Below are 16,135 nucleotides of genomic sequence, written 5' to 3'. Positions count from 1 at the left end.
GACTCAGTACAAGTCTAGGGTGGGATCTGAGAATCTGCATTTTATAAGTAGGCTCCATGCCCGGTGTGGAGCCCAAACTGGGGCTTGAGCTCACGACCCTGAGGTCAAAACCTAAGCTGAAATCAAAAGTCAGGTACTTAACCGACGAGCCACCCACGTGCGCCCTGCATTTCTGATAAGCTCCCAGATGATGCTCTGACCTCTGGTCCATGTGTCATACCTGGAGTTGCAAGATCTAAAACACAAGTGGTCACTTTTTCATTTTTTCCAGGCTACTCAGGGAGTTCAGAATCCTTGGGAATGACCTCCCAAGATCCCCAATTCTAATTCTTTGTAGGACATGTTCCTTGTGAAAACAGCAAACAGCATTATGTTATTCTAGGCTTTTCTATTTTAAGGGGTTTTGACTTCTTTTTTGGTGCTTGGGCTAGAACCATAGGGACCGGTATCAGTGCTTAGGTACCATATCTCTGTTCGTGCCAAGGGACACTGGCTCTTCCTTCCTTCCAGCTCCTGACCTGCTAATTCCCTGTGGTGCCAGGCCCTGGGTGCACAAGGATGGCTGCTTTTAACATTTACTGTAGGCTTGCCCTGTTTATTGAACCAGCAACATCCACCCACAAGCTCCCCCCCCCACCCCCAAAGCTCCAAACACAAGGCTTTTTATGTCAATTCAGGAGTCCATTAGGATGGAACAGATAACTAGAATGTATAATCTTTTTCTGGTTTCCCACCAAAGTCATTTCCATAAGAGAAATTAAGCTGAAAACATGTTGCCAATGCTAGGCTATAAATGCATTCACCCTCCCTTATGGACTAATCAGAAATGCTGTGCAGTTGCTTTTGGGAAGCTTTCTTTGAGCCTGCTCAGTTGAGTGGTGGTGCTAACCTCTGCTAAATAAGGATCTAATGAATGTGTGACAATGATTTCAAACATTGAACTTTGTCCTGTTTAAGAGTTTGCTTCTAAGACAGAGCTGAAATACAAAGAATAAAATATCCTTCAGCTGATGTGCATTTTATAGACTCCCCCCCCCTTAATAGCACACAGTTCAGAAAGTAATTAATTAAGCTATTTAGGGACCAGAATGAATAAATTTAAAAAAAAAAAAAGCAGAATCTATATTGGGGCACACAGATTTTGTGTTTTGGGTCCAAAAGGTCACTAGAAAGTACTCAGGTTTCCATAGTAACAGTAGCAGGCCTGATCAGATCAACAAATAGCTACAATTTATCTGAGGGTCTCCAGTGAACTATTTTCTTTTTTCTCATCCAGAGAAGAACACTCTGAATTAGATAAAGTCTTCAAAGACAATGGAGGGCTTCTGGAAAATCCAATTTCAGCAACAGTAAACAGGAAAATGTTTGCTAGCTCTTTCCTCACATAACCTAGCAACGGAGTCTCATCAATGTTGACTTAAATACTTTAATAGTAAGTGGATCACATTAATTTGTTAATCAGTAATAGGGATAATCTCAAAATGTTTCCCCAGAATAAAGAAAAGTAGATACATGTGTGTTCTTCAGGAAATCTGCAGTCTCCAGGGTGCTGCTTCATTCTAGCAGTTTCTGGACCTCAATCATGAGCCCCACAAAGCAGCTCATTCTCATGGAACACGTGCATCAATTTCATTTTGGCTCCTTTCGCTATAGACCCTGCTATGGTTCTGAATGGTCACAAATGCAAAAACTGGGAGGACACAGACCTCAGGGAAGCCACGGCTAATCCTGCCTCAGGGTCTGACCAAGGGACATTCTGTAGAATCTTTTCAAAAAAGTCTTTCAAATCAAACATTTGAGCCATGGAAAGTTAGTGTCCTTTTGTTTCCAAAATATCTGTTAAAACTAATGTAGCTCATGAGTTCACAGACCTTAGGTAATACATTTAGTATAGTCCCTGAGGTAAAGCAACTTTGTGTCTAAAAGGGAGGGCAGGGTGAGAGCTCTGACCCTCTGCTCACAGCTTTCCAACTAACCAGACATTCTCAGTACATTTCACTGGGACTTCTGGGATGACTGTGAGAAATTTGTATTATTAAATTATTAAGTAACTCAAATATTGTCCTAGCTTTGTTATATCCTTCTAATAGTTACTTGGTCATGCCAAAAATACACATACCCACACATACCCCCCCGACACACTTATCTGGGTCCAGCAACATGCCCAGAATCCTGAGAGAAGCCACTTCCTAAAATCCAGTTCTCTTGGATACAGATGATTTATAAGCCCAGGAAAAATATATTAGAAAGTCACTGGTTTTGCATTTCTGTCACCACCCCATGACAAACTATTTTTCTTGGGAGGAAATGTTCTAGATTAGCCCTGTCTGATAGAAATATCATGTGAGTTCCATATATAAATTTAAATTTCCTACCAACCTCGTTAAAAATATAACCGACAGGTGAAACTGATTTCATAATATTTAATACTGACATATAAAAGTATATAATAACAGATTTGTTAAATGTAGTGTTAACCCAATATATCCAAAATATTATTTCAATATAGAATTAACATACAGATAATTATTAATGAGGTATTTTACACTTTTTAAAAATTTTTGCTGAGTCTTTGAAATCCTGTGTGTGTTTCATACTTAGAGCGCATCTCAATTCAGACTGGCCACATTTTTAAGTGCTTGATGGACTCCTATGCCTGATGGCTACGAATTAAACCGTACCACCCTAGAGGATTTTCAAGGTAAGGGAAAATGCAGCTATTCACTCTGGAATTTAGGATTATGTGATTATGTAGCTGATGATACATTCAAACCACTAAAGATGAACGGGCTTGGCTCCTACGGGCTGACCCTATCCAACGGGTCAAACAATTTCTGGTGTTCCTCGACCATCTGAAGATAAAGGCTGGGCATGAAGTCAGATGGAGAGGGTGATGATGGTCTGTAACTGGGGAGAATGAGAATTACTGTGAGGGCATCAGCTTGAGGTCCTGGGGCTGAGCACAGATGACCCACGGGTAGGGGTTGGGCTGAGGGTAGCACCAGCAAAGCTGCCAACTGGGTAAGCATTCAAGTTCAAACTACCCTGAAATGTTGCCTGTATAGGAAACTGAGCCGAAGCAGAGCCGGGTCGGGGAGCCTGCTGCTGAACGTATGAGAGAGAACTGGAGTTTTAACTTCAGGCTCTAGAACGTGGTGAGTGTTGGGACAATCAATCTACTGGTCTGTTCTCAGGAATGATTCCCTGACCGAACTTCTCCAAGCAGCGTTCTCAGATGCTCATGCCTCTCTGTAGCACCTCTTTGCACATATAGGTGTAGGGTCAGAGTTTCTAATTTTTCATAAATGTCAATCTAAACCAAATCTGAGTAAGTCCATATTATATAATCAGCTATGATGAAAGCAACAAACAAACAAAACCAAAACCCAAAAAACCCCCCAAACCCCAACAGTCCTGGCTAAGCTTTATTGAGCACTTACTATATGCCAGGTGCTAGGCTAGGCAACTTACACGAATGAGCTCCTTTAATCCCCACAGCACTGTTCTGCAGTAGACACTACCATTATCCCCAATTCACAAAGGCCAAATGAAAGATCAGAGAATTTAAGCATCTTGTGCAAGGTTTCTGCCAGTAAGTGGAATAGTCAGGATGAGAAACCATGACTATTTCCACTTGTGTCCTCTTTCTAAACTATCATGATGAAACATGGAGTAATGTGCCCAAGTTCATGTACCTGGGATGTGGACAAGCCAGGGTCTGAGCCCCAGCGGCAGGACCCCCGGGCTGGGGTCGTGTCAGGATGCAGAACCACCCCTCAAATGCAGGGGTCAGAGTGCTCAGCAAGAAACCCCCTGGAGCTAAGCGGTCCCTCGCTGCGCTCCCTGCTCTCCTCCTCTTTGTCCCCATCAGCAAGCAGCACACTGCCCGCTCCCGGGGAAGGGGTGGGATGGGAGGTGGCCATCAGGCCCTTGCCCCAGAGCAGCTGCCACCCTTCACCCTCGATCATAAGCTTCTCTCTTTAGAGACCTCTGCAAGGAGTTCTCTGTAGAGAGCTCACAAGCAACACTGCCATTGAAAAGCTTTCATCTTGTTCTCTTGCATCCTGACACTCTGGAGAGCTGTCTAGGATGTGTCACCTGCCAGCTCTCTAATGGGACATTGCTTTTCCATGATTTTCTGACAACAGAAATATTCCATGCAGACAAAGCCCAAAGCACACTACTTCTTAGTGATCTTAATTCTGCTACAAATGTGTCTGTTTTGCCTTTTAACTTCTTTTTTTTTTTTATGTTAGATGTTAATTTACCCAGGAGTAGAGCAGCTGTGGCAGGCAAGGACAGAAAAAGACTCAGGAGCTTTTAGCTTCTCACTCTGCTCTACTTTAATTCTCTAAAACAGATGATGGAGACAACGAAAAGCCTTGACCCTCGGGCAGAAGACAATACGTGGCCTCCTTTAAGGAAAGCTGCTTGGCTTTTTTCATGGCAGCATCTCCAGTAACGGCAAACGACATGTGGAGGAGGCCAGCAACCCCAGTGGTAGGGAGAAGTTCATTTAAACTCCATTTGTAGCTAGAAGTCATCACAATACAAATCAGAGACAGTGTCTGTGATACGGGAGCACAAGGAGAGAATTCGGGTTTGACTGTTTTGAATACTGAAATGTGACGTGTGAAGAGGCAGGTGGTGGTTTTCCTGGACTCCTGAGCCCGTGCTCGGGTGTGGTGGGCCTGAGGAACCTAGTCCCGGGCTCGGGTCATCAGCCCTATTGCTCCATTTCTCTATGGGGAGGATTAGAGAAGAAGGTGTTGGTTGGAGAGAAATTGCTCCAAGGGAGAGGGGCCAAGCCTTAGGAGAAAGGGACTGCCTCTGAGAGGAAGGGGATGAGAGGAAGGGGAGGAGAGTGAGGGGGTGTGTGACTGGGTTGGGGGTTGGGGGGAATAGGACCCTGGCAGGAAGTGGCTGACTCCAAAGGAAGGGCTGGATAGTGGTCTCATAATGGGCCTCTCCTTTTCTTCTCCCCTAAACCTTCTCCCTTGTTCTTATTTATTTTAAAAAGAATTTTATTTATGTGACAGAGAGAGCGAGTGAGCACAAGCAGAGGGAGAGGGAGAAGCAGACACCCCACTGAGCAGGGAGCCCAATGTGGGGCTCGATCCCAGTGAGGAAGGAAAGGGTTAAGGTATAGACAGGGAGAGATGGGGGGCCCCTGGCTGGGCTCTGGGACTACTTCCTGGAGGCAGAAGCCCTAAGCCAGAGTGAACAAGAGATAAGGACACAAACCACGTGGGACTAATTTTCTTCGGTGGCTATAGTGTATCATGGAAAATGACCAGACCTCAAAGAAGTAAGTCATTAAGAGTGTTATCAGTAGTCTGTGCTCCAACCAAGTCAGCACATGAATCTCAAGGCCACAAGCTTCCCAGGGAGTTCTCCATAGGAGACAGCCCCTAGAAGCCCTCCGGGGCAACCCATTCCGGACCCCTCTCACTCCAGGGAGCCGTTTCTGTCCTTTCTGCTCTCACCTTCACTGAATAAACTTTCACTTCACTTTCCCTTTTGTGTCTGCGAGATTCATCCTTCAACTCTATGAGACAAGAACCCCGGGATCCTATAACACCGAGACCCCGGGATCCTGACCTGAGCTGAAGGCAGACGCTTCACTGACTGAGCCACCCAGGTGCCCCTCCCTTGTTCTTGATTCTAGAACATTCCCAGCTTTGGGGGTAGACGTGGCCCAAGTGGCTCAGGAGAAGAATCAACCAGACCAATGAAACACAACACAGAGACGCTCAAGCTCACGAAAAACCATGGAGACGGAGAGTGACCAGAAGATCTCCTGGAACAGCTGTCAGTGAGGAAAAGACGTGCTCAGAAGATGCTTTTCTTCTAACTGGTCGGTTGAGTGTCAGGCGTAACTCCCTGGGCAAAGCTCAAGAGGCGAAGGATTCAAATCCCAGATTTGATGAAAGATCCAAAGGGTGTCAAGACACCGACACCAACAGAAATGACAGAGTTTCCTGGGAGCGCCATCACCGGCAAACCAAGGGCGCCATTTTTTGGGGATGAACGGGAGGTACCGGAAGCTGATGCTACACTGAGGGTCCTACATGGGATCGTTCTCGGTGTGGTTCATGGACGGGCTCACTTTCAAGTCTTTGCTCAGGACCTTCTGCCAAACGACCGTGCTGAGAAACGTTAGTGTGGATGGTCTCCTCAGGCTGAGACTCCTTTGTCCCCCTGAAACCTTGCCTCACCCAGAGACGGCCTGACCCACTGCCAGTTACACCAAGTTCCCAATCCACCTACGCGCTGTGTTCCAGAAACCCATCTAAATGTACATGAAGATCTATTTCCCCGTAAAACGATGTTATAAATGGTGATCGGGTTTCATCAATACCCTTCTATGTCATGGTGTGGCTAGACCACAGGACACAGAACCAGTCCACCATTTAGAACATGATTTCAACATTAAAAAAAAAAAAAAGGTTTTCCCCAGAAAGCTCCAGAAGTTTAAAAAAAAAAAGTGCTCTCTATAACCCAGTTTCTGCAATGGACCATATTGAGGATGATGATAAAACACTTGTATGAAAGTCTGCTTTCAGGAAATTTCTAATGACAACCTAATTTCCTCTTTAAAACAACACCATTAAGGGGCACCTGGGCGGCTCAGTGGGTTAAGCGTCTGCCTTTGGCTCAGGTCATGGTCTCAGGGTTCTGGGATCGAGCCCTGCATTGGGCACTCTCCTTAGCAGGGAGCCTGCTTCCTCCTCTCTCTCTGCCTGCCTCTCTGTCTACTTGTGATCTCTCTCTCTCTGTCAAATAAATAATGTCTTTAAAAAAAAACCCCACAATACCATTAAGTAAATACTATTATTATTCCTATTTACTGTGAAGGACATGCCCCAGGAAGCCACGCAGTTGATACGCAGCAGAACCCGGATCCGATGCTGCATACAGTCCGTGGGCTGAACCAGGGGTTAAACCATGGCTCACGGGCCAAATCTGGTCCGTCACATTTTTACAATAATGTTTTATTAGCACACAACTGTGTCCCTTTCTTACATCTTGTCTGTGGCTGCTTTGGTGGCACAAAGGTATAGCTGAGTGGTTGTGACAGGAACCTAGAGGCCTGCAAAGCCTAAACTATTTATTATGTGACATTTTACAGAAAGCGTGCTGGGCAGGGGCTAACCAACCATTCTCTGGGCCACATGTCTCTCTAGTGCTGGCCATGAGCCTCATCGCAGGGGACGGGGGCCCAGAAGCGGGAGGAAGGAACAGGAATCCAGAATCTTCTCAATTGTGAGGGGACGTCCTGGGGAAATCACTGACCAGCACGGGGGGTTATAAAAACCTTCTTTCTCAAGAAGCTTCCTGCCTCGTTCCCAAAAAGATCTGAAGCAGGGTCCAAAGGTACAGACAGGAGCTCCATGGACAGGAGGAAGCTGCTCTATTGATTGCCAGAGCCTTAGTATTGGACAAATGAACAAATACATAAGCTATGTTTGTGAATCAGGAACTATGTGTGCTTTACTTGAAGATGAATGGGGAACGGGCGCACTGTCCACAAACACTGCACTCAAGGTTCTGATTTGTTTTGTCTTTTAGGCAGATAAACTGCTCAAGGGGGACAATCCATTAGGGAGTGAGGTCATTTCCAACCATCTTGGGATTTCTTTGCCTCCTAAGAGCTTTACTCACTGATCATTCTGTTTGCCGGGCTCTAGAATCAAATGATACATTTGAAATTTTTTCCCTCATGTTATCAAGACAAATGCTAACGTGGAGGCATAGCTGTCAATGCTCATTTGTTTGGATTTTTCTTCTGTCAGATTGAGTGACTTTCGATTTCTGGAAGAAGATTTGAAGACCACAACCTAGCTATTAACTCTTTCTAGAAACCAGGGCTGGACACAGAGAGAATAATCCTGTAGACTCTAGCTGGCGTACAATACCCTGAGTAATGCCCGTTCCTAAAAGGACTAGTCATCATGCTGTATTTCATCCAGACATGAGTCACCATGGAACTTTAAATTAAAAATTTCAGCTGAATCATACTGTTACCAGAGGGCAGGAAAGTCCTTCTGGAAGAGCGGGTGGGGGAGAAAAGGACTGGGATGATGGAAGGTAAGTCAGGATGGCAAGTATATGGAAAGATGTGGACAGAGAGGTGAGTCTGCAGACACTGGGAAGCAGTCATACCGTGGCCGGGGACGGAGAGGGAGGAAATGGGGCGGGTGTTGGAGAAACGTCTCCAAATTGCACCCTGGTGCCAGGTGGCACCCTGTTTGGGAAGGCTGGCTATGACCCAGAACTGCTCAAAAGTGGACACAGCCTTTGTGCCCAGGCATGCTGCTTCCCGACACTTGGACGCTGGGGAAAAATGACAAGTTTCATGTTTACAGACCTCAACAGAACACTGCTCTGTGGTTAAGTCCTGCCTGAAATCAGATCTGAATGTTCCCTTTCAAATACAACACAACAGCTGTGGGAAAATTCTCAGCATCTCCTTGACCCCACCATCAAGGGGCTTTCGGCCTGGTCTCCTGCAATGCTAAGGAAATGAACCAATGCAATTCCAGTAAAATCGAAGGATCTGCACAAGGTTTAAAGCAAAAGCCAGGATGTAGTTCAGGCAGGTGCTCTGAGCACAGAAACCGGAAGCTGGACAGCAGAGGCTCATGGCCCTTGCTGCACTTGGCGTTGGGCTGGTAGAACTCCATCCAAAGTACATGGCCAGGAGGGAGACCACACACGAGGCCTCTAACGAGCCTCTAGAGAAATGCAATTCTGGCCTCAAGCCCTCTGACCTAGCCCCCTATGCACCGCCCCTTCCCCCCTGCCTTTTTTTTTTTTTTTTTTTTTTTTTTAAATTTGGAGCTCTGACCTTTACAAAAGCTAGACTCACTGCCCAGAAAAACAGGAAGGTTACTCACCAGGAAGCCATGGAAATGAGGCACAAAAAGTGGGTCAATATTTCTCCATCAGCAAAGCAAAGTCTCAGACATTTCCAGGAGTGGCCTCCATTGTGATACCCCAGTGCAGACCTTCCCTCAACTGGGCTCTATACCAGTAGTTCCCGACCTGCTGGTCATTTTGCTAATGACCTACAACTATGGCAGGAAATTCAGCGAGACTCTGTCTAGCTTCTAGGCAATCTCTCCTGCCTGGGACATGGGAGTTGTGCTGGAACTTGGGGTCCCAAAACACTCTGGAAAGGGTCATCCTTCACAGAAGTGGTGTGACGTCAGGGGTGGGGCTCCTGTCCTGAGTTTTGAGGGGGAGGTGGGCATAGACAAGGGAGGAAGTGAAGGAAAAAATAAGGAGAGAAACAGCCTTGCTGGATGTCGGATGTCGACACTGGAAGGTACCCCAGGCCTTAACACATCTTTGCACTTGAATGCCCTAAATACTACCAGGCCCCTTTGGAAAGAACTTCACTTTATACATAAATGCATTTATTTTCTCTTGGGTTTTTTTTTTTTTTAGGAACAGAGATTGCCAGCTGATTTCTACTGGCTGAAATTGACCTGTGTCTACAGCAATAGAGTGTTTGTCCTATACCAAGCTCTGAGTTTTAATTAGCTGCCAATATTAAAGGGAGTTGGAAGATGTCAGGTTAAAAAAAAATTGGCTTTTGGCTTCTCTCCAAGAACCAGGAGATCTGGCGGCACAGGACCCTCCTCTGGGCACGGCAATAACCAACTGGCACCAAGGAGCAGTGGTGGCCCCCGGTCCCCACCCCACTGTCACTGTCCTGAGGCCTGCTGCTCGCTGCCATTTAGTTACATTATCTGTGACTCGTTTATGCTCCCTGGGGCACCCAGGCTCACAGCCCTGACCTTAAGCATTTGCCATCAACATCCACTTCCACCAAGTATCAGCCTGCTAAAAGGCACTTTGAACGTTTTTATGTTTTACAGCCTTAAGAATTCATTCCACCTTGATATGATCCGTATGTTTCTTTGGGGCAAACCTTCATTTCGGAGAGAGAAACAACAGAGAGAGGAAAAACAAAACCACTGGAATCTCATTAGTGTCGACATTTCAGCTGCAGTTCAGTATCTCCGTGCACGTGCGTGTGTGTGCACGTGCGTGTGTGTGTACACCTGTTTCTTTAGGGGACCGGAATTCCTGCGAATCCTAATTCACCCAAGGAAGAGAAAGATTCCAAAAAGACTAACCGGTTACACAGACTGTGATGGCTACCGTATCAATCCCTCGAGCAGCCAAAATGCAGGTGATTAGAGAAACAGAAAAAAAAATGAAAAAACGGTGACCTGGACCATAAGGCAAGTGCTTGGAGAAAAGAGTCTGGTGAGCAGAGACAAGCATGGCCAGAGCGAAGACAACGAGGGAGGTAGGGAGGGCAGAGGCGGAGGGAGAAAGAAGACAGAGGAATCTGGGACGGAAGGCAAACACCGACACTCGATGGGAAGGAGACAGAGAGCTGGCCTTTTCTCCAGATCTGGAGCAGAAATAAAGATGCCGGCCCGAGAGCTTAATTACACCCAAACCACCTCCGGAGTTAATGCCAAAATGTCCTCCTGCCATTTGGAGAAGAGCAGCTCTTCTTTCTAATGAGAATACCGCACTTGGAACATGGCCCGTCTCCCCGCTGACGTGCCAGCCAATTTCTTATGCAGAAACCAACCAGGCTTATTTCTGGGATGGCTCTAGTCCCCGTTCGCACCACGATCATAGGCCTAGCATGTTAACACAGCTTGCAAAGGGAGGGAATTGTGCAGCACTTCTGTTTTTAAATAAAGGGGAAGGGGAACACTTAAATTCTGTCCTCCAGCACATGTGACCACAAGACTCAGGCCCAGCCTGAGGCCAAGCTTCCCAAAGGAAAGGTGGTTCCAGAAATTTTGCTGACGTTCTCACCTCGAACTTCTGCCTGAGCTCCACGTTGCCTTCTTCATCCCCTTCTGGAATGGGCACATTGTAGTACTCACCTTCCTCTTGGTTAAGCAGCTTGTACCTTTGGGGGACACGGAGGGGGAGGGGAGTTAGGAATGCTGGGATTGTACCACAGATACAGCAACTCACTCCTTCAACCTCTGGACGGGCTGTTTCTGAAATGGGTCCGGTGGGGACACTATAGCCAGATAACCTCATAGTCAATGGTCATTTTGGATGGACGCCGGTTTGTCTGCTGAATCACCAAGGGCTCTAACGTTTTCGAGACTATTAACCTTTGGTTGACACGTACATATTCAATCTTGGGCAGCCTTACCATCCGCTGGCCGGCATCTTCATCAGCTCCGAGACGCCAAAGGAAAGGGAGCCCATGAAATCATTCCTTGTTGTTCGATCCCAGTCCCAGATTTCTACGGACAGTCGTCGGTCTTTATCCGAAGGTTTTAATTTGCTACAAAAGAGAGAGAGCGTGCGGGTGCACACATACAGACACACAGACACACACACACACGGTTATGTAGACCATGGTTTCCTGGGAGCCAAACCCCAAGGTCATGATAGCAGTCCGAGATTAAAAAAACCAATAGTATATTCAATTCACTTCCTGGGGCTCCCCACTGCCAACAGAGTACCAGCCCCCAGGAGCCAAAGCTCTAGACTAGCGGTTGGCAAACCAACACTCACAGGCCAAATCTGGCCCGCCGCTTGTTTTTATAAATAAAGTTTCACGGGAACACAGCCATGGGGTTTTGTTTACATATGGTCTATGACTGCTTTGATTCCAGAATGGCAGAGTTGTGTGGCTGCAACACAGACAGTATGACCCAGAAAGTCCAAAGTATTTACTAACTGGCCCTCTTCTAAACTTGCCAATATCTGTTCTCTACAAAAGAACTATGTTTCTGGTCATCCAGAGAAACCACTTCCCGTGTTCTCATCTGCAAGGAGGACCACTGGCTTGTGCTCAGCCACAGGTAGTGCCTTTTTACTCCCGGGGGTTTTCTGCCACTCCCTTCCCTCCCATGGCCTCCTTCCTGCTATCTTTTCTACCCTCTCTACCTCTGAAATCCTGGCACTCCTTTAAACCCCATTTTAAATGTCACCTCCTCCAGGAAGTCCTCTCTGTTTAAAGGTGAGGATGATCTTCCCATTTGGGGGGCAACAGCATGTGACTCCTGTATTCCTTGTTTTACAAATTATTATTCACATTTTTACCTTCCTTCTCCTAGAACGCTCAAAAGAACTCAAGTCCACCAAGAAGTGGGACACGCTTTATACATTTTGACATCATCTTCAACATAAATGCCATTTTTTGTACACAGTAGGTATTGATAATAATTTGGGGCCTGCACTGAATACTTGGTTACCCACCAAAACAGGTGACAATAGCAACATCTTAGCAGTGGTCTGAGGAAGTCTGAGGAATGAAGTGACGTTTAAAGACATTTACAACAGGCCTGCCTCATTATCTCTCATGGGGAGGTGGGCAGGTTTGTGATGTGTGGGGAGGGAATTCGACCGGGAAGAGAAGACTTACAACGTAAAAGACTCATTCCACTGGGGGTTTAATGTGGAGCGGATGGTTTTGGTTTTCTGTTTGCTTTCATTCTTGGGATCAGGAATAAGTTTCAGCTTCACATAAGGATCTGAAAGCCCATTTGGATCCATAGGAATTAGATTTTTTGCATCGCGTACTGTGAAGAGAAAAGGAAAGAAGATCAAATGTTATAAAAAGAGAACTGACCTGGGTTGCCCAGTGGCCTGGGTCAAGACCAAGCTGGATGACAGAGACATCAAGATGGTGTTTAAAGGGAGAGGAGGTGAGGACCCAAAGCCTCTGATCTTCGATATGAGAAAAGCTGCCTGCTGTCATTGCTGCCCAGATAACGGGCACCACGTGGGCCCTGTGGTCAAGCCTTGAGACACAGCGTCGGCCTGGACACCTCAGATTAGAAATGCCAAAGCCTGGGTCCCTCCCCAAAGCTACCACAACAGAATCTGGAAACAAGAACCCTTCTCCAGAACTGGTCGTGTGCCCCCCCCACCCCTCCTGCCCTCCCAGCAGCCAGCCAGCCTAGTCCAAGGCACTGCATCTCTGGGGCTTCTGAAAGGATCCATCTCTTTTCTTTGAAAGGGCCCGTGACTTCCAGTCTGGCTGTACATTGGAGTCTCTCGGGAGGGGGTTTAAAAATCCCAGTGCTGGGACGCCTGGGTGGCTCAGTTGGTTAAGTGTCTGCCTTAGGCTCAGGTCATGGTCCCAGGGTCCTGGGATTGAGTCCCGCATTGGGCTCCTCACTCAGTGGGGAGCCTGCTTCTCCCTCCCCCTGCTTGTGTGCACGCTCTCACTCTCTCTCTCGGACAAATAAATAAATAAAATCTTAAAAAAAAAATCCTAGTGCTCATGGGGCAGCTGGGTGGTGCAGTCTGTTAAGTGTCCGACTCTTGGTTTTGCCTCAGGTCCTGAACTCAAGGTCGTGAGATGGAACTCCGCACGGGGATCTGCTCTCGGCGGGGAGCCTGCTTGTGACTCTCTCTCGCTCTGCCCCTCTCCCTGCTCTCCCTCTCTCCAATGAATCAATAAATCTAAAAAAAAAAAATGTACAGGACCCACAACTGAATGAGAACCTCTGAGGGGCGTGGCTCACATCCTTAAAAGCTCCCCAGGTGACCCCATGTGCCGCAGGAGCAAGAGCCATCAGCACGTATAGCTGTAATACAGAATATATCCCACCGCTGTGCTCGACTCTGTTCTACAACGTGCACACGTGTCCCCAGACCAGCAGCACCTGGGACATCAGCTCTGCACTCATCAATGTGGGGAATCACAGGCCCCACCCCAAAATTACAAACTCAGAATTCTCACTTTAACCAGACCCCCAGATGATTCCAACGCACACCCTAGACCGAGACGCACTCAGATAGGAATCCAAAATGAGGAGGAGGAAGGGCCGCTTCAACCACAGAGGGAGGCGTGCTCAGAGATGCAGCCAACAGGGGCTTGTTGCCTCTGTGGGAGAGGGTGACATGACTGCACGGAAATGAAATAGGTTATTATCTACCACCAGGATAAGAAGGGACAAAAGCCTGAGCCTGCCTACCCCAAATGTCTTCCTCACCATCTTCCGATGGCATCTTCCCCAACATGGCTGACGCTTCCCATCATCGGGTCCCTAATTAGCCAGACACCATGAGTACACATCTAACGGTTCTCCCAGTATAGCCCCTGGACCAGCAGCATCGGCACCACACTGACTGAGTCCGAACTCTAAGGGCGGCTGCCGTGGTCTGTGTTACCAAGCCTGACTCTGATGCATGGGGGAGTTGGGGAAACACTCCTCAAGCCTATCAGTAGAGATCATCAGTTCAGGGTGATTGTGAAATGACGTCCTTAGGAGGTGCTGAGGTTGGCAGTGGGCAGAGACAAAGGAGGGGATGGAAGGATGTGAAAGATACTGGGTCCCTGGACATTGTCCTAAGAGAAGTCACAGACCAGCATTACCCGTTACATCCTGGGGACACATGGAGTCTCCACACCTGCTGGCGAATCACCTTACACCCTCCTTGTCTGGAAGCCTTAGCGCAGGCGGGTGACAGGACCGTATCCAAATGGTCTGAGTGGGGACTGGGCTGGCTTACATCAACTAGCCATGGAGAAGCCACGGCTCTGTTCCTCATAGTCACTTATGCTTTCCAAGGACTTTTTCCCCACATAATATCTAACCTCATCCAACTGGGAGAGGGTAGAACACAAGCAAGCATGCATGGGCTTTGCAGGTCAGCACACCTGCTTTCAAATCCTGCCCCCCTCACGTACTCCCAAGAATGGGAAACGTAAGTTCCCGAGCCTCTGTTTCTTCCCTTAGAAAAGGGAAGAGGGGCTCATTCCCGGTGATACAGGATCGCTGGGGGAAGCAAATGAAATAATTGTGCAGAACGTGCTTTAGACAGTGAGTGGAATGGAAAATGGAGGGGGAATATGATGTCACCACGTGAGTGCTTACTCTGCAGAGTCCCCCACTGCCCACAATGTCAAAATCTTCGGAGGGAGTAGGAGGTCTCCCAGGGACCCGGCTGCCTGAGAATTCCCTCAAGCTCATGCAGAAGGTTTTCCAGTACAATGCAGAAGATCCAGTCTCCTAAAACAGCAACCCAAGTACCACAAAAGATGAAAAGTTTAAGCATAAAAATAGAGGGCTCCCACGAGGAATGGGAAGGGGCCAAAGGTCTCTTTCCAATTAAGCCCTGGAATGAGAATCAGATCCTTTGTCAAAGGCAGCAAAAGCCTGGAATGTCTACCACGGAGGCTACAGCCCAGATAAACTAATGGGGAAGCAGAAAGGGCCGGCAAGAGTGTTGCCAGTTACAGCATGATTACGGGTGCTGGCTTTTTCATCTTCAATTTCTGGTCCTGACAGCCAGCACACACAACATCATTTAAGGCTGATCTCTTCCGAATGGTGATGAGTTAGTCTTGATGGGATTTAAAGCTGTGGGCTTCCTATGGAGCGATAATGATTGAAGTGGAAAATAAAAAGAGTTATCAATTCCAAATGTCATTGAAGTAGACAGTGGGTCCAAATTTCAATTTCCCACTGCAGCCGAGAACAGCCTGCCCGATGAGGACGGACTCATCACATGCCAGGGCGCGGCAGACTTGGGGGTCCCCATCAGCTCAGGTCGTGGGCTCTGGGGCCAGGCTGCCTGCGCCTGAATTCCGGCTCTGTCACTCCTGGTGCCAAAACCCTGGTGCAAGAACCATAACAGCCCGGTGCCTCGGTTTCTGCCTCTGCAAAATGGTACCTCCCTGGGAGGATTCTGTAAGCTCATTCATGTAAAATGAGAGGACAGCGGTAGCACACACTGAGAGCCCAGTAATGGTTATTCTCACTGTTGTTGCGACAAGCTGCTGGCAGAGAGCACAACCGTGCAGGCTGAGATGCTCAGAAACTGGACAGCCTACCAGTCGGCAAGTGGATGCCGTGAAGACCAGCACGGCGTGGAAATTTTCTAACATGGTTGTAGCTGCGTGGGGCCGGCGGGGTCATTAACCTGAGCCGCAGTCCTGGAGGGCGTCACTAACAGGGGGAGAGCAGGGAAGCTCAGGCAGAGAAAAGAAGAGCCAGACCAGTGGGGTGGTAGATGGGAAGGGCGAGAGGCAGGAGAGGGGAGAGAACGCGATCGGATGGAGGGTTGGTAGGAAGTCTGTACCCCCACGGGGTCTGATGTCATCGGTCCAGGCGGAGGCCCA

General features: G+C 47.7%; 1 protein-coding gene across 3 annotated transcripts in view; it reads right to left on the bottom strand.

The window, feature by feature from the left end:
• The window catches only part of PRKCA (protein kinase C alpha), a 407,772-nt gene that overhangs the window by 76,441 nt on the left and 315,196 nt on the right, over positions 1-16,135 (bottom strand). For all 3 annotated transcript variants that reach the window (XM_047708148.1, XM_047708150.1, XM_047708149.1), the window contains exons 6-8: positions 12,425-12,581; positions 11,204-11,338; positions 10,852-10,948 (exon numbers count right to left, since the gene is read on the bottom strand). In XM_047708148.1, the coding sequence (XP_047564104.1) occupies positions 10,852-10,948; positions 11,204-11,338; positions 12,425-12,581 (389 nt within the window). The remainder of the gene's footprint in view (positions 1-10,851; positions 10,949-11,203; positions 11,339-12,424; positions 12,582-16,135) is intronic.

This window comes from Lutra lutra, chromosome 16 (genome assembly GCF_902655055.1).
Source record: "Lutra lutra chromosome 16, mLutLut1.2, whole genome shotgun sequence".
Classification (NCBI taxonomy): domain Eukaryota; kingdom Metazoa; phylum Chordata; class Mammalia; order Carnivora; family Mustelidae; genus Lutra; species Lutra lutra.
The sequence above is the reverse complement of the archived record's forward strand: the minus strand, read 5'-3'. Positions and strand labels throughout refer to the sequence as shown.